Source organism: Rattus norvegicus, chromosome 3, assembly GCF_036323735.1.
Source record: "Rattus norvegicus strain BN/NHsdMcwi chromosome 3, GRCr8, whole genome shotgun sequence".
Classification (NCBI taxonomy): Eukaryota; Metazoa; Chordata; class Mammalia; order Rodentia; family Muridae; genus Rattus; species Rattus norvegicus.
Window position 1 is genome coordinate 181,731,274 of NC_086021.1, and position 18,587 is coordinate 181,749,860.

An 18,587-nucleotide genomic window follows, 5' to 3' on the forward strand; every position below is an offset into this window, starting at 1 on the left:
CTCCCTAGGGGGCGGCAGAGCTGAGCCCCTGGCAGCCTTCCTTCTACTCCCACATCTCTGAGCCGGGGACCTTAGCAAGTTCTTAGTCCCGGTGGCGGGGAAACGGGGAGGGGGTGAAATGGGGGAGCGGAGGATGCAGAGTGGACACATCACATCGCCGGCCCTGGCTGCCAAGGGGTGCAACCACACGCGTCCGCGTCTTTCCGTGGATGAGGTTTGTTTAGAGTGCGGGAACCACCGGATAAGCTGAGCTCAAGGAAGGCGGAAGCTTTCCGCACCTGGACAGTGTGTCCAGGTCCCAGCCCTCAAGCTGGGTGTGGATGGGACAGGGTCCTCCAGTGTCTCGGAGATCATGTGTGCATCCGCCCTCTCCATTAAACGCTGCGCTGTCGCTTTAGAGAGAATGAATAGCCTCGTCTAGTGGTTCCCAAGTCCCCAAATTCCGGGGGCTGAGGAAAAAACGAATGCAGACCCCCATGCCCTCCATCCCCTCGCCAGCGCCGAAAGCTCCGGAGCAGAAAGCTCTTGGTCCCTCTGGGTTGCTTGGGTTATCGCTGATGTAGGAAGAACAGTGAGGGACTGGGATAGGACGAGCCGTACACTCACTATGCCAGGAGAGGAGCAGACCCCCACTAGACATGTGGCAGTTGCCTTCTAGAGAAAGCCTGGGACATGGACTTCCCAGTCCTGGGCTTGAGCCTGCGGGCCGCACCGAATCCAGTTCTTCCTGGAGCAGGTGCCCTCTTCTCCGGCTAATGCCAGGGCCTCTCTGTTTTGGAGGCTTGGTGTCTGGATTGCCTGCCTTTAAATTTTTTAAACTAAGGGAAATGCCCCCATGGTTCCCGCGGTTTTAACTTCCTGGATTTGCTAGCGCCAGCTGGTCGGAAAATCACCTTGCACGTGGCTATTCTCTAAGGCTATGGGGGAACGGCTGGCTTGGACATCTATTTAAATTTTAGTCACTGTATTTTAGGCCTATCTGGGTCTAGGGAAATGCTTACACGACCCAGAGAAGGAGAAGGAAGATGGTAAATTACTTTAAGTCTGTGGATACGGGAGGCACGTTCACAACAGGTCCTGGCCACTGGGCTGATGGGTATCAAGAATTGCACAATTGGCTTCGGAATCAAATCGAAATAGTCCCTGCTTCAATTCACTCCGACTGTTTGAAGCCAATCTCCATATACAGTTGGGACAGACCAACAAAATTAGCTCTTGAAGACCGTATAGTTTCTGTTTGGAATGAAAAAAATTAACTATAATCATTAGGCCAATTAATTTCGTTTCATCGAATTAAAAAATAAGAGTATTATTTTTCGGTTTGAATGGAAAAATCTTGGGGTGCAGCAGCATTCTGTGGAAGGAAGCTTCGCTTTCTGCCTTCCTTGGGACGAGGTGTGCCTCTATCTCAGGGTCACCTCCCGGTAGCCCCCCTCCCACTTTCCAGCACCTCATCATTCCAGGCGACCCGTGGCGCCGGAGGTTTATTCTGCCTGGAACCTCTTTTCCTGGGCGAGTTGAGGCTTTGGAGTGGCCCGCCCGTGCCAGCTGCAGAACCGGCACTCCGCAGGGCTGGGCATCGCAGCAGGGATGGGCCTGGGCGGGGAAGCTCGGGTCTCCTCCAGCCGCGGCCCTCAGCCAGATACAGCTTCGGGCGACAGCGGCGGCACGCGGTTGTCCGATCTATTCTGAGCAAATATTACTGTGAGTTTCCTCTTTGGAGCTGGAGGAGCGGGCTCCTTCTCAGAACCCCTCCCGAAGTGGGCTGGACAGTAAAGTACCCCGGGAGAGGGGGAGGGGGAGGGAGACACTAGGGAATGGCTGGGGTGAGGTGTCAGGGAACCCCAGGAGTTGAGACACCCCGGAATGGGGCGTCTTCAAACTCTCAAGTGACATCCATCTTTAGGAAGGTTCTCGAGGTGGGGAAATCCCAGCTGTCGGCTCTGCCTATCTCAGGTGTGCAAGGGGGCAGGCTGGCAAAGGAAGCCGCGTTCGGGTACCCAAGCTTGGCAGGTCTGCGGTTGTCAAGAGACCGCCCACTGATGCCCCTGCAAACCCCTCGCGACGCCAGGCCCTGCAAGCCGCCAGGCAGGGTGCGGGGCGGAGCTAGGCAGGGACTGGCTGGGGGCTGCCCCGCCCGGCGCCTGGGCCTCGGTGCCGGCCCCCGGGGAGGAGTTATGATAATTTCCTTCCCATTAAGGCGTTCGGGTCCCCCGGCTATCGCCTGGACACACTGTGAGGGTGAGGCTTCTCCGGTCCACCGCTGCGGCCTCTACACACCCACCGCGGCCACATCTACGTGCACAGCCACCGATGCGCGACCAGTGACTGGGACAGCGAGGCCCGCGCGCGGCGGGGGCGGCGGCAGACGCCTGGCCACCGTGACCCCGATTGTGGATTTACCGCTCGGGGGGTGGGGGGAGCCTGGATTTAACTGGCGACTATTTTGGGGGACGCCGGACGCCATGTTGTGGAAAATAACAGATAATGTCAAGTATGAAGAGGATTGCGAGGTGAGCGGGGGCTAGGGACCGTAGCCCTGCCGGCCCAGCGGTGTCCGGGGCCGCCGGCCGAGGCTGGGGACGTTCCGCGCGGAGTCCTCGCCTTAGGGAGGGATGAGGGCCAGTCCTTGGCCATCTCCTGGGCCCCTTGTTGAAACTGGTCTTGTCCCTCGGGGACAAGGCCTGGCAAGAGCGTGGCAGGCCCACCCAGAGAGCTCAACAGTGGGTTCCTCCGAAGCGCACGGCCTTCCTTTCCGTTTTCCCCGAAGAGCGCCCCGAATCCGACTCTCAAACGTGGCTTTTTCCCACGAAGTCTGTCCAGTGTCCACGGAGGCTTCCCTGCCAGCGACACCTTTGCGGAGTCTCCTCCAAGGAAGGCTTGTCACCTGCCCCGCTACCTCCTCGGGAAAGAAGAGAGAAAGAGAGAGAGAGAGAAAAAAAAAAAAGTCCAAACAACTGCAGCCTGGTTTTCAAGAGAAGTGGGGGTTGGGGACTGTGGGGTGGGGGTGAGGCCAGATGGGGCCTTGAGCGCTCGCGAGTACTCTAGCCTGTCGGACAGGTTGAGCTAGAGTTTCGGAGAGTAGGAGGGAGGGAGGCGGCGAGCGGGAAGAGGAAGAAGATTCTGGCGGCGCGAGGCGAGCACCGGGGAGCGTGGAGAGGAGAGCCCGAGCGGCCAGGCTGCGGGAGCGCACCGCGCCCGCAAGACCTCGAGGGGCTGCCCCTGCGTGCACGCCCGGGCGCTTCCGCTAGGGGGCGACAGTGCCCCGCTCCTGCGTCCCTGCTACCCTTCTGACCCCTGGGACTGATGAAGACACATCTTTTAGGAATTAAGTCTGACCGCCTTGAGGCGAGGGGACGTGCGCAGGCAAAGGTTGCCCAATTTGGCAGAGTCTTTTCATTCCTTCTCTACACCGGGATGTGTGAGAACCTTGACCGTGGCCGGTCCGGAAGACCTCACTTCCAAAGGCGCAGAAGGCACGGGCTTGACTAGCAAGGATCACAGCTCCCGGTCCCGCGTGTTGGCGCCCGAGCCTCTCTGGACGACTTTACCTATCAGGCCTTACCTTGGGAGTGTCACTTCCGCGGCGTTGCCGCCTCTTAAGGGGGATGATCCTTAGGGCGGGGGAAACGTGCCCTTCGTCGGCGTTGCGTATTATCCGCGCCGACTGTTCTTGGCGCGCCGCGGCATGGGAGGAGGGTTGATGAGCAAGGGCGCTTTGCGCCGAGGCCGCCGCACGCCGACCCCCGGCGGCACCGGCTACCGTGCCGTGGCCCGGAACGCGCCCTTGGCACCTCCAAGCGCCGCCAGCGACGAAGCACGGGAGCCTTCGCCAGTGTGCTTGAAGGACTCGCTCTCTCAGGTCTTAGACCGATGGTTCACAACGAAGTCCCTGGAGCGCATTGTGCCCGGGTGGCCTCGGGCTCAGGGGCGGTTTGAGACGGGTGGCACGAGCTTGGTGGGGCGTATAGGTGCCCCTCTCCTGGCCTGCCTGTTCGCTGTAGCAGGGTTTCGTACTAACCGGGTTTCTGCTGTTTCTCTCCCAGGATCGCCACGACGCGAGCAGTAATGGGAACCCTCGCATCCCTCACCTCTCATCTGCGGGACAGCATCTCTACAGTCCCGCGCCGCCTCTCTCGCACACCGGGGTTGCAGAGTACCAGCCGCCTCCTTACTTCCCGCCGCCCTACCAGCAGTTGGCATACTCGCAATCCGCCGATCATTACTCGCACTTGGGAGAGGCTTACGCTGCCGCCATCAACCCCTTGCACCAGCCTGCGCCCACCGGCAGCCAGCAACAGGCCTGGCCAGGTCGACAGAGTCAGGAGGGCTCTAGCCTGGCTTCGCACCACGGCCGCTCTGCAGGTCTTATACCCCATATTTCAGGGCTGGAGGGGAGCGCGGTGAGTTCCCGGCGGGAAGCCTACCGCCGTTCCGATCTGCTGCTGCCTCACGCGCACGCCCTGGAAGCCGCCGGCCTGGCTGAGAACCTAGGGCTGCACGAGATGGCTCACCCCATTGAGGAGGTGCAGGTGAGTAGCGGCGGCGGGAGGCAGGGGGCCCGAAGGTTCTGCCTTATGGTATCCTTCAGTCTTTCCACCTTCCTTCGAACTTAAAAGAAACTGTCATTCCTCCCCACCTCTCCCCCAGAACGTGGACGACCCGCATCTGCTTCTACACGATCAGACTGTCATTCGCAAAGGTAAACATTGACTCTTGCCTCTTGTGTCTAACACGTGGCTCTGACCAGCGAAGTTGCCCCCTTTCTGCAGGGTCGGGGGTATTAAGTTGACCAACGTGGCTCGTCCAGTGGGGGAGGGGCCTGATGTTGACTACTTCTGATCCTGTTTGAACCAGTAGGAAGTCAGTTCCTGACCTGAACGAAAAGAAGCTGTAAATTTTAAAAGATTTTTTTTGTTGTTGGTGGTGGCGGTATTCTTGAAACAAAACGTTTCATTCCGCAACCCGGGGTGGCCTTGAACTCGTTGTAAGCCTCCTAACTCAACCTTCCTAGTGCTGGCATCATAGGTGGGAAACTGTTAACTTAAAACAAGGGGGAAGGGGCTGGGGATTTAACTCAGTGGTAGAGCGCTTACCCAGGAAGCGCAAGGCCCTGGGTTCGGTCCCCAGCTCCGAAAAAAAAGAACCAAAAAAAAAAAAAAAAAAAACCAAAAAAACAAGGGGGGAAAAAAGATAACAAACAGTACCTTAATTTTCTGATTCCGTAACGGTCTTTATTTTGTAACAAATCGACCTGATTTTACTTTTTAGAGGTACATTTATTACGGGGGTCAAAATCTAACCTGCTGAAGTCGGTTTTTTGCTTCCCACTATGTGGGTTCCAGAGATTGAACGGGGGTGTCAGGCTTGGCAGCAAGAACTTCTCACGGCTGGGCCTTCTTGCTTGCATAGGGCAGATTTATTCCTTCTGTCGAGTACAGCTATCGGAGAGGCTCTTAATTCTGACACTACTTAATAGGTTTCTCCTAATATTGCCTTAATGAGGGGTTTGTAGGAGGGAGGAGATGGGGGGAATCGGATTACAGTGAGTGGGTGGCTCTTGCTTAAGTTATATACACTGACACGGTTACCGGATATGGAATCGCCCTAAATTACAGGTAGTTATGGTCTTGAGATTGTGAACTGTATTAGTAAATTGGGAGAGGTTCGGAGAGAAAAACCTGAAAAGAAAACTGTTTCTGAGCAGACCTAAGCAGATCTGGCTAATCCCATATTCCTGAATTCCCTGGTGTCAGCTGCCCCGAGGGGTCTGGCGATGATCTAAACACATCCCGTAATTTCAGTTCATCTTGGGGGGGGGAGGGGGAGGATGCCATTTATTTGGTATTAAAGCGGTTTTTCTGAAAGCAAATGCTTTAATTAAACAGATTACTGTGGTGGCCAGGAACGGGGGCTGGGGGGGGAGGGAGGAGAGAGAGGCGCACCAACTTCATGCATGGAATCTTTACTAATTAAGGTCTGGAGGTGTTAACTCATGATTTCAGATTCCAGTCTTGGAAGAAAGGATATGGCTTTTAAAAGCCTTCTTGCAAGACATAGTTCTCTGTGTGGCGTTCTCTGAAGGCGGACCCCGGCTTTGGTTTGCCCTTTTGGAAAGGTCTCTCTGCCCCATCTGGTTCTAATGGCAAACCTGTTCTGTCCCCCACAGGACCCATTTCAATGACCAAGAACCCTCTGGGCCTCCCTTGCCAGAAGGACCTAGTTGGAGCGGTCATGAACCCCAGCGAGGTCTTCTGCTCCGTTCCTGGAAGACTCTCCCTGTTGAGCTCCACCTCGAAGTACAAAGTAACCGTGGCTGAGGTACAGAGGCGACTGTCACCACCGGAATGCTTGAATGCCTCGCTCCTGGGAGGCGTGCTCAGAAGGTGACACTTGTTCAGGGCCCCCTGGGGGTTGGGTAGTTGAAGGTGAATATGGAGAAGGGCCTGGAGGTATTTTTAACATTTATGTAACTTTTATATCTTAACACTGAATTCTAATCTGTGTTAAGAGAGCTTTTTAGTGCGTATCTTCTTTTTGAAAGTGCCAAAATGCAGAAGGTGCTGAAACAGCATAACAGGTTATCATTTGGTTGGGATTAAGGCCGCAGCTGCATGGAGGGGAGGGGTGGCTTCGAGTGTTTGGTCCCCCTGGGGGAGTTTACTGCTACAATCCTAAGTGAAGATTTTTCTGCACCCCTCCTAGTGGATTCTGAGATTTTTAAGGGGGGGGGGGAGTCCGGTTGGTTTGTTTGTTTGTCCGTTCATTTGATTGTTTGGAAAGTTAGCCAACTTTCTCTTTCCATGAAGAGCGAAATCCAAAAATGGAGGCCGGTCCTTGAGGGAGAAGTTGGACAAAATTGGGCTGAACCTTCCAGCTGGGAGACGGAAAGCCGCCCATGTCACTCTCCTCACATCTCTCGTGGAAGGTCTGTGGGGCTCAGTCACCAAAGCTTACCAAAGCTTTCATTTTTTCCGAACCTATGAAATCATATGGGAGTTGGCAAAACTGTTCCCCGTGAAGCGAACTAGCTTTTGAAAGGTGCCAGGCCATCAATGATGGACCCACAGGGAGTCAGCATTGCTGTTCCCGGGTCTATTTTTCAGTTGTGGGGTACCAGGATCCTGCTCAGTGTACACAATGGGCGCTGGCTTAATTTGCCATTTATTTCCTTCCATGGGGGGGGCTTTAAAAAAAAAAAAAAAGGAATGAAACCCACAGTCCACAAACGAGCTCCTTTCTCCATTCCTGAGGTCATAGCTGTGTCAGTCCAGGTTTTGAATGGAGACCTGTCCCCCAGTCTGGAAGGTAGCCAAGAATGCCTCTCTTTAGCCTTTAAAGAGAAAGTAAATACTTAAAAAGAGAAAAGCGAGGAGTACATTGTTTTCCAAGCCAGGAAGGTGGGCTCAACACAGGTGCCTCAGCCTAGGCCCCTGGGCCCCTTTGTTGTAGGCCTGCCTGCCCCCCAGGGATGCTGGCTGACTTAAGGCTAAGGATGGCCTCAAGAAGTGAGGTCTCCAGAGCAGAGCTGTCTGAACACTTTATTTTTCTTGCCGCATGGCGTGACTCGTGCTGAAAGGGACTTGGCAGGACCCCCCATGCCTTTTCATTGCGCCTTTGGAGGTCAGGGCAAGCAGAAAGGCCTGACTGAGAACAGCTGTCTTGCATGGAGTGTGGGGTTGGTGTCTCACTAAGGTTTTTCCAGGCTTCCTTACTAGCCACTCTGAGACGTTTAAATAAGAAAGTAGGTGTCCCAATGCAACACTGGCTGGTGCTTGGATTCTGACTCACCTCAGGCCACTCCACAGCCTGGAGCCTTGAAGCCAGGTTGCCTTTACTTGAAGAAGAAATTATTTTTGTCTCTGTTACTCTTTCTCCCTACTCCTAACACCCCTAAAACTTGGACCTGGACTGGGGCTTTGTTTTCCCGCTTCCTAGGACTGCTGGTTAAACCCAGGACCTCTGACTCCTCCTGAGTCCCATCTCAGCCTTGAACCTCAGCCTCCGGAGTGCCAGGGTTTCGGGCTCTTGTGTGACACGGCCGTACTGGCTTCTTCCTATTCACTGTCTTGAGGCTGAGTCTCCTTGGCCAGGCTGGCTGTGTAGCCTAGAATGAACAGAGCCCCCTGCCTTACCTTCCCAGAATTTGACTTCTTTTTTTCCCCTTTTCTTTTTTGATTTAGAGCAAGTTACAGGCTGGTCAGGGCTACATAGTGAGTGATAGAGACCCAGTCTCGAAAGCAAGATTTTAGATGACCAAGCCAGGCTGTGGTGGCATACGCCTTTAATCCCAGCACTCAGGAGATAGAGGCAGGTGGATCTCGGTGAGTTCAAGGCCAGCCTGGTCTACACAGTGAGTTGCAGGACAGCCATAGGAAACCCTGTCTAGAAAAGCCAAGGTGGGGAGGGGTGGGCAGTAAAAGATGTTAGATTCCACCTTAGGAAGCATAGCAGACACTAGAGACCCTGTGACCTCAAACTCGAGACATCTCACACACTCACGCACATGTCCCTATGTGGACAACTAAGGAAAACAGACAGGCGAGCATCTGATGATGGGTCAGCGCGCCCCGTTAGAAAACAAAGTGACCCTGCTGACCACAGCCGCTCTACACTCTCAACCTGCTGCCATTACAGGCGAGGCCGTCCACCTAGCCCGGGACTTTGCCTACGTCTGCGAAGCTGAGTTTCCCAGTAAAGCAGTGGCTGACTATTTAACCAGACCGCATCTTGGGGGACGGAACGAGATGGCCGCTAGGAAGAGTGTGTTGTTGGCAGCACAGTGAGTATTTGGCCCGTACAGACCCTGGGGCTCGAAACTCAAAAGCTGCTGTAGTGGGCACTGGCCAGAGCTTTGCGGGAATCTCCAATAGAGTTCAGAGGAAGGAATTGCTCCACCCTAGGTGGCACAGAGCTGCTGACATCACAGCAGTCACAGCACCCTGGTGATTGACTGCACTTGGGTATGTGCAAGAATTCCTGTAGCTCAGTAGGGTTTGCCTAGTATGCATGGAGCTCGGCCCACAGCCTTAGCTACCCATAAAAGCCAAGCATGATGGTACATGCCAGCACTTGGGAAGGGACAGCAACACGTTGAGGGTCATCCTCAGCTACAAAGTGAGTTCCAAGGCCAGCCTGGGCTACATAGATTGGTCCTGAGGTGGCTGGACTTAAGCCACAAGTCTTCTCATCGCAGTCTGGATTAAATGAGATAGGGTTTGGGAAAGCCCTTGATCCCTAGCCTGGCACAGGACAGGTGCTAAGCACAGGGGCATGGCCTTCAAGGGGTTAATGTTGGTTTCATGGGGGCGGGGCCATCTTACTTGGCAGAGTGCCTGCCTAGCATGCATGCAAGCCCCACATTTGATCCTCCCTGCTGCATAAACCAAGAGTAGGGTAGAGGCGAATACCTGTGATCTCATACCGGGGAGGTAGTGGCAGTAATAAATCCAAGGCCATTCTTGGGTATATGGTGGGTTCAAGGCCCACCTCCCATCTTTGGAGACTGTCTCAGAAATGCTAAGTTCTCCACTCTCAGCTTATCCTAATAGGATTGGGGTTGGGGATGATCGGGAGTGGGGATTTATTATTCTGTCAAGAGCTGGGTAACATTCTCCTACTGTGTTCACAGGCAAGTGTGCAAGGAGTTCACTGACCTCCTCCATCAAGACCGAACGCCCAACGGGAACAGCAGGCCCACCCCGGTCTTGGAGACGAACATACAAAACTGCTTGTCTCATTTCAGCCTGATAACTCATGGCTTTGGCAGCCAGGCCATCTGCGCAGCGGTCTCTGCTGTGCAGAATTATATCAAGGAGGCCCTAATCACCATCGACAAGTCCTACATGAACCCGGGAGAGCAGAGTCCGGCTGATTCCAACAAGACGATGGAGAAAATGGAAAAGCACCGGAAGTAAAGTGGGATCGAGGAGGCCAGAAAGCGGAAGGAGAGAGGACCCAAGCCCCCTCCACTGGGGCAGCCTGGGAAGCCCTCATCGGGGCGGTTACCACCCACCTCACTTTGGACCTCTGCCCTCTTGGAGTCTTTGTGACTTTTCCATTTAACCCTGGACATGCTATCCCGAAGCTACTTGGTTTGGTTCTTTTATTCATTAAACATTGTTTTTTTGGAAATCCGTTCCCTCTCTGAAAGGTGCTATGAGTTTTGGAACCCCTTTGTGAAAACTCCCGGGTCTGACAGAAACTCCACGCTTAGCTGCTGACGTAGCAGGTGCATGGGAGGAAGATAAAGGGATCGATCAATCATAAAAAATAACTTATTTCTTTTTCAGTGTTTAGATAATGGCTGGCTTTTATGTCCACTAAGATATTTATCTAAAAAAAAATATTAGTATTTATCTAGCTTTCCCTACCTCCTCAGCGATCACACCTTCTGGTAGGAGGCAAAGGTCAGATGTTCTAAGCAGCCACTTACCAGTGCTATGTGACAGCCTTCCAGCCCCTCATTCAAAAAAGGAGTCCCCTGTTTTTAAGGAACTTTAAAGCAAAACCTGCTGCTTGTTCCCTGTGTTTCCTTCCTCTTTAAGAAAGAAATATTGAAATATTGAAAGTTTAAGATTCTTTAGATAGTAGAATTTTTTTTAAATGGTCCTGTTCCTTTAAGGTATAGAAGTTTTATTTGCATATTTATTTTCATATCTTGGTTTTTTTTCCCACGTAAACTTGAAGAGGGTAGGCACACAGCAGCGCCTGTCATCCCCAAGTCCCCGAGGAGGCTCCGCGTTGAGAAACTGTTGAGTGTACAGATTTTATTTATGCATAATTTAATGGGATCTGTAAATACTTCTTAAGACATTTTGAGAAATGGGATTCGATTTTAATATTAACTTTTAATGGGTGATGGGTAACGTAGCCCCTCTAGATTTCACGCGAATGCACACAGGGTACAGAGGCTGAAGATGAAGCTGGGCTTTTTTCTCTTGGCTGGTCAAGTGTTATTTAACTGGAGCTGTTCAGGAAGCAACACACATCTCATTCCCGCAGGCTGAACCAGAAGAGTAGAGAACAGTTTGTGTGGGTGAAGTGTGGATTGGGATTGAACCTCTATGCCTGTCCGTGCTCCTTAAATAATTGTGTGTATGATACCTGTGTAATAAAAAATATTCTCGATAGAACCTCTGCAAGTCTGGTTCTGACCCATTTATTTTTTTTTTTCTGGCTCCGAGAATGAGTTAGGATTCATCAGGGTTAACTTGGAAGCCTGACTGTGGCTTAGTTAATTCTATAGGTAGAGTACGACAGGGCAGGGCGCTGTGGAAGGATCTTGAAGCTTCTTTTCTCTCCTTACCAAGGCTGTTCAGCTGCTCCATACCATTGCTCCTGGTTTTGTCCTCATTAACTGAGTGCCAGCACCTGGGGGTGCCGGGGCTCTGCTTCCGTTGTGTACATCGTGTTGATGGGTTCAGTATGCTGAGCCTGTGCTTGGCTGCTTTGTGGGTACCCCAAGTCTAAGGTCACAGCTTGGGGAGCGTTGAATGAATGAGTGAACGAGTCTGTCGAATGGGCATGCTGTCCTCCCAGGTTTTCCTTGGGCAGATCTTAAGGGGAGAAAATCAGTCAATGCCAAGAGTGGTGGCCTCGGGTATCAGCGTGTTCAGTGAAATCGGGATTCTCCGCCACTGGAGACAGTGAAGGCTCAGTCTCCTCGTTTTCTGTCTGACTGTGGAGTGAGTTAGAGGGAGTGTGGAAGCCCTGGGGGGAAGGGTGGGGGCTGTGTGCCTGCTGAAGTGTTTGGAATTTGGATGCACACTGCTAGCGCTTGGTTTCTGGTTGGAGCAGCCTGGCATGGCCTCCAGGAAGTGAAAGGTTAATAGTTTGGCATGTGTGGCTGGGCTTCAAAGGGAAGTGGGGACAGGAGGATTTTCCACTTTGGATGAAGTCGTGGCTTCAGTTCCATTCTTGCAACCCTTAATTCCTAATTCCCTTCCTCTGTGCACAGTCGCTCCTGGCTTTGCACTGGCACAGGATGCTCTTAAGTCATTTAAGCACAGTTGCTCTTGGCAGCTCGTCCTTAGTCCCCCCCGACATCCACGTTAAGTTGGGCTTATCTGGTCAACACATCAAGATCACACTTGGTTTTGCTTTCACACAGAGAAAGGAGGTCTTAGGTTGGCAGTTGTTTCTCAATCGAGACACAAGACACTGGGTGTCTTAAGGAAATCTTGGGAGCAAAGGGCTGGAAGAATGAGATTGGTCTTCTTATCAGCAAACCTGCTTTGGGACCAGACTCTGGCTGTGTTCAAGTGCACCTCAGACAGCATGCTGGGAGCTCCCTAAGGTCAAACAACCAAAGAGAGCCACAGACAGACTCTTAGGCCTGGCCAGGTGCTTATGTCTTAGAGACCTGGAAATGCAGGGGACAAGTCCCCCATATCTGATGTCCGAGGAAGCAAGCCTCTGAGCTGAAGCCCTGTGAATAGGAACCAGGAACTTTGCAGGGGAACCCATAGACACCTTGGCTGCTGACGACGTTACCAATTAGCCCACTGGTGAAAGACTGGGCCGTTCTAAACTGGCAGCAGGTTCAAGACCACTTGGCTCTCTCCTGAAAAGGATGTTTTTTTTCCTTTTTAAGCTTCACTACAGAAGCGAGCGTCTGCCTTCTCTGCTCTGCTCTCTCTGACTGTATGCTGGCCGGTGCACACACTGCTTCCTTTATATCTCTGTGTCTGGTGTGTCTACATGCGTGCGTGTGGGCGCATGCTGGTGGAGGTTACGTCAGGTGTCTTCCTCTGAGGCTCTCCACCTGAGGTGCTGTCACTCACTGAACGTGGAGCTCATGGATTGAGCTAGAATGCTGGCTAGAAGCTCCAGGGAGCCTCCCAACTGCCTGAACAACACTGGCATTCCAGGGATGGGCCGCTGTGCCTAGCCTTTTACAGACGTGTATTTAGGATTTTTACTTTCTGTGCCTGCGTGGCCGCTTGTATGTAAGTGTCCTGCATGTATTTTAACTAGAGTTATAGGAGGCTGTGAGGTTGAAAGATCTGAGCCCAGGTCCCTTGCAAGAACAAGAGCTCTTAATCTCTGAAGCATCTCTCTAGGCTGAAGTATAGCCTCATGCCTAGGTTGGTTGTGTTTTTTTTTTTTTTTTTTTTTTTTTTTTGGTTTTCTGTTGTTGTTTGCTTTCTTTTTTTTTTTAAGGGGGAACCAGGGTTGTAAACTTAGATCCTCATGCTTGAGTAGCAAACATGGACTGAGCCATCTCCCTGGTGGCTCTTTAATTTCTTTTAAAACAAATCTTGCTGTGTACCTGTGACTGGCCTGAACTAAACTATACATAGCCCAGGCTGGCCTCCTACTCAAAATTTCCTGTCTCCTCCTCTTGTGGGGTTGTGGGGAGAGGGAGGGGCTGGGATTATGGGCATGCACCGCCATGCCCAACTATGGATTTGCCTTTTTTAAGGCACATGTCGCTGCCCTCTGGGAGAAGTACTCTCAAGAGGTTCCTTTGTCCCAGCTTGCTGAAGGGAAGAAAACCGGTGTGTCTGAAGGCACACACTGCCCACAGTTCCATGCCTATAAGGGAAGTCTCTGCAGGATGGGACAACTGTTGGCTGGCATCCCGGTACCTGGCACCTACAAGGTGCCCCCCTACCCTGCACACAGCACACCTGTGGGCTCTCTGGAGCGCCAGAGAGGGTGTTTTCCAAAGCCTTTCACGCTTGTCTTGTCTTCCGTGGGTTAGGCCAGAGACAGAGCGGCTGTTTCTCATTTGCAATGATTCCACAACACTGGCGGCCATTCTTTTCTTTTGGGGGGGTCTGATGTGAGGCTGAGCTCTGAGACCTCAACTTCCTGGATTTGAACGTGAAGAACCAAAGGGAAACAAGGTAGGGTCACGCCCGGGCGAGAAACAAAGGGAGTTCTCTGAGGGCCTCTGAGGGCCAGGCTCTGCCTGGGGCTCTGAAGTCTGTTGGCTGCCTGCTTTCCCTGGGGAAATGCAAGCTATCGTACGCTCCTGAAGAAGGTGCTTGCTTTCTAATGACCTCAGAACTTCTCCATCCTTCACTTTCTGCAGGCGGGTAGAACAGTGTCCCCAAAGCAGTAGTTAAATCTGCCTGCCTTTATATGCAGGGAAATGACTTTGAAGTGCTGCTGTCCCTGGTACAGGGAATGACTGTGGTTTCTTGAGATGTATTCGGCAGATGACAGGGCTCTCTGTGGGTCCTGTGTCGGCACTGACCCTTTGGAAAGCCACCTCTGGCCAGCTGAGCCCAGTGAGCCCTGAAGACTTTCTCCTGGTGGGAGATGTAGCAAGGTCTTCCTGTTTTCCACATTGTGGGGCTGCGATCCATAAACGCTCCTTCTGGACTAAATGTTTCTCTTGAAAGCTACAGTGTCTTTTCTCTGTCAGAGCTGGTGCGCCTTGGGCTTCTCTTCCTGTTCAATGTCCTTGTTTGCCTCTCTGAAGCCTATGGGGTTGCTGGCCCCCAGGACGGGTGGAGGTTATGGGCGTCATCAAAACCTGACCCTTTCCTGGCTTTGCACACCCCAGGCTGGCATCTCGCCTAACGTCCACTCTGATGCCAAGAAGCAAATCACACCTTGAGTATCTTCAGTGGCATCAGGGAACATAGTCTTCAGATATGAACCTGACATCATGATTTTTAAAAAGACTTACTTTAGAGTCCATATTTTCCGGATCATTCATTGTTTTTGGCACAATAATACAAGTAATGTCCTGGCTTCTTTCGGATAACATCTCCCTGGGTGAAATGGAGAAGGGGAAAGGGTGGAACTTGGAGTTGAAAGGCCTGATTCCAGAGACCTGTCCAAGGAATGGCTTTGGTAAGGATGTTTGCAAGGTCAAAGCTGTTTTGCGGCAGTGTGTGTGTGTGTGTGTGAGTGTGAGTGCGTGTGCATGCATTCATGCATTCATGCGTGCATGTGTGCATGCGTGTGTGTGTATATGTGTTTATAGGTGTACTATTTGTGGACTGTCAAAATTTTCTAAGGAGAGGTTTTGCAAATGATCCTCACATGTGACAAAAGTTCAGTAAATGCCACAGCTCCTAGACCTCCAGGGCTCCAAGGCCATTGGGATATCTTGGGTCGTTTTATGTTCCCCAAAAGACATGTAACGGTTGAGTCAAGGGAGGGAGCTCTGCCCATGCTGCACTTGCCTAGCAAGCACAAGAAGCTGATTTAGGTTCCCAGAACCCGCATTTTAAAAAGTCAGACTTGGCAGCTAGTTTGTGCTTCTCACTCTAGGGAAGTAGAGACAGGAGGATCCGTGTCTCCTTGTCAAAGGACCCGGGTGGTTGTTCTCTGCCCTGGATTGTCTCTAGACAGCACACGTTCACATGAGAGAGAAAGGTGCATCGGCTGGAGGATGGCTCAGGGGGCAAGGGCACTTGCTCTCAAGCACAAGGCACTAGTCTGAATTCCCCCGCAGCCACATAGAACCTTTAGGGGCCGGAGAGAGAGCTCAGTAGTTAATAGTAGCTGTTGTTCACTCAGAAGACGCAGGCTCACTCCCAACACCCACAGAGCGGCTCACAGTCACTGTCACTTCCGAGAGATTTGACGCTCCCTTTTCTGGACTCCAAAGGCACACGGCGTGAATATGTTGCACAAACGTGTATGCAGGTAAACCAGTCATACACCTGTCTGTGGCCCTGACTTGGGGAAGGGTTGGGGGAGGGGGCTGGGGGGGGTGGTTGGGTATCAAGACAGGTGAATCCTGCTAGACCGACCTGCCTAGCAGAAATGTGAGCTTCTGCGTCTGCTTCTGTGAGAGAGTCGATCTCAAGGAAATATGGTAGATGGGGAGAGAGGTTGATACTTGTGTCAGCCTCATGCACCTTTGAGCGCGTGCGCGCGCGCGCGCGCGCGCACGCACACACACACACACACACACACACACACACACACACACACACACACACAGAGGATATGCTAAAGTCCTAATCCCCACCCAATATTTCCTTGGATGTCAGAGATAGTGATTCCTGTCTGTACCCCCAGTGCTCAGAGGCAGAGGAATCTCAGTGAGTTAGTTTGAGAGGTTGGTCTACGTAGCAAGTTCTAAGCCCACCAGGGCCACCTGAGACCTTATTTTAAAACAATGCTTTCAGTTTATTTTGTGTCTGGCACACCAGGATATATGCACATGGTGGCCAGAGAACGACTGGAGGTTCCAGCACGCATCTGCTTGCCTGCTTGTGGTCACCGCACTTTCTAGGATGTTCTATAAGTATGTGCTCATGGTGGCTTTTTTTTTTTACGTCCTGATTCTTCCCCTCAGTACAAAGCACTTGTGATCCGTCCTGGCTGCTGCCCATGGCAACCAATAGTGTGAAAGCTCCCATCTGCTGTGCCATGTACGTCCACCATGGTTGGTTGTCTAATGCCCCGGGGTGATGGATACTTGGGTGGCTTCCTCTTGTTATCTTTCCAAAGAAAGCTGCTGAGAGCAGTCGTGTACACATTCTGTGTGGATCTACACCTTCCTGTCTCTGGGGAAAACCTGTGTTGGATGGCTGAGCCACCCAGTGGTTAGATACATTCCTCCTGCTCTTGGTGTCCACAGTGGGCGCTTGGCCTGGGCTGGAAAGAGAGGGGTGGAACTGAGCTTCTACCCACCCACTGTTTCCCGGGGCCTATGTTATCATGAAGACTCTGACGTCATTCTGGATGCCAGGACTCCGCCTTTTCCTCTTTCCTTCCCTTTGGAAGTTTTGTTACATTTATTCATTTGGTGTGTGTGTGTGAGTGTATGTGTGTATGTATGTGTATGTATGTGTGTGTATGTATGTGTATATGTGTGTGTATATGTGTGTATGTGTATGTGTGTATGTATGTATGTGTGTGTATGTGTGTGAATGTATGTGTGTATGTGTGTATGTGTGTATGTATGTATGTGTGTGTATGTGTGTGAATGTATGTGTGTATGTGTGTATGTGTATGTGTATGTGTGTGTGTATGTATGTGTGTATATGTGTGTGAGTATATGTGTGTGTATGTGTGTGAGTGTATGTGTGTGTATGTGTGTCTTTATGTGTATGTGTGTATGTGTGTGTATATATGTGTGTATATATGTGTGTATGTGTATGTGTGTGAGTGTATGTGTGTGTATGTGTGTCTTTATGTGTATGTGTGTATGTGTGTGTATATATGTGTGTATATATGTGTGTATGTGTATGTGTGTGAGTGTATGTGTGTATGTGTGTGTATGTGTGTGAATGTATGTGTGTGTATGTATGTGTGTGTGTATATGTGTTCACATGCACTACCCGTTGCTATACAGAGGAGAGTGTAGGACTCAGTCCTCCCCTTCCACCATGTGGGTCCTTAGCCTAGTAGGCAGCCAAGTGCCTTTACCTCCTGAGCCATCTGGTCAGCTGAGTCTCTTTTCTGTTTTCCTCTGTTCACCACCCCTAGATGGATGGTGGTCCATCAGAGGCAGCTTTCACTGTGGATCCTAACACCCTGGCCTGGATTCGAGTCTGTCACCTGTCGACTCTAACTGAGAGCAAGGCCCAGGCTGTGCTTTGGGTCTGTCTATTTCACAGTTAGTACCCATCCAGAGAACCAAATAAAAGGAACACAGCGGGAGCTGAAGCGATGTTCCTGCAGAGTACCTGGCCCTGATTCCCAGCACCCACATGGCTGCTCACAACCACATACACTGGGTGTGGCGCTGCCTGTAATCCCTGCACTCGGGAGGTTCAAGGCTACCCCAGGCTACAGAGTAAATTTGGGGAGCCTGAGCTGCTTAAGACTGTCTCCAGCCAGCCACAATGGCACATGTGTTTAAGTCTGGCAACTGGAGGCAGGGGCAGGTGAATCTCTGTGAGTTTAGGGCCAGCCTGATCTACATAGTTTCAGGGCAGCCAGGGCTACATAGTGACGCCCTGTCAAGGGAGAGGGAGAAGGAGAAGGAGACAAAGAGAGACAGAGAGACAGTGAGAGAGGAGGAAGAGGAAGAGGAAAAAAGAAGAAAGGAAGGCAGGAAAAAGGAAGGAAGGAAGGAGAGAGAGAGAAAGGAAGAAAGGAAGGAAGGAAGGAAGAAAGAAAGAAAAGAAAGAAAGGAAGAAAGGAAGAAAGAAAGAAGGAAAGCAAGCTAGCTTGCTTTTAAAGGCATAGCAGGATAGCGAGCCAGGCATGGTAGCACATGCAGTAAGTTTTGCAAAATGAAGAGGTGCTGATCACTTCCAGTCACTGCCCTCTGTATCCCATTTGGATGGAGAGCTCAGGCTGGGTGGTACCACTATGCCGTACAGTCTCCCTCTGCACACATAGACACCACTTCTCCGTATGAGGTATTCCGAGTACCTGCTGCCCCACTATGGGTCATTCCCATCAGGTAGTGCATGACTGACTTATTACTCAATCTGTTTACAAGCGCCCTCAACTCTCTCCCTGACAGCTCACTCCTGGCCCAGACTGGAACCCAGGTCGTCCCTTTACACCTGCTGCTTTATCTTGGAGACTCCTCCTCTGCCTTGTTGCCTCTCCTCAAAGGAAAAAAAAAAAATGATGACTTCAGGGGCCAGGCTATCTCCCGAGCCACTTCTTGCCATCTTCTTCAATGTGGGCCAAAACCCAGAGTCAGACATTTT

The 18,587-nt window shown here is 51.7% G+C and overlaps 1 protein-coding gene across 2 annotated transcripts; it reads left to right on the forward strand.

Moving 5' to 3' along the window:
- Positions 1-2,250: 2,250 nt before the first annotated feature.
- Positions 2,251-11,139, forward strand: Tfap2c (transcription factor AP-2 gamma). 2 transcript variants are annotated; one of them, NM_201420.2, is made up of 7 exons: positions 2,251-2,513; positions 4,047-4,532; positions 4,651-4,702; positions 6,170-6,386; positions 6,810-6,928; positions 8,638-8,782; positions 9,632-10,134. In NM_201420.2, the coding sequence occupies exons 1-7, from the start codon at positions 2,466-2,468 to the stop codon at positions 9,915-9,917; spliced, it is 1,353 nt and encodes a 450-aa protein (NP_958823.2). In that variant the 5' UTR covers positions 2,251-2,465; the 3' UTR covers positions 9,918-10,134. The 2 variants fall into 2 exon arrangements, with proteins under 2 accessions (NP_958823.2, XP_006235753.1); XM_006235691.5 differs by lacking the exon at positions 2,251-2,513 and adding an exon at positions 3,042-3,862 and having other exon boundaries at positions 9,632-11,139.
- The last annotated feature ends 7,448 nt before the right edge of the window (positions 11,140-18,587 follow it).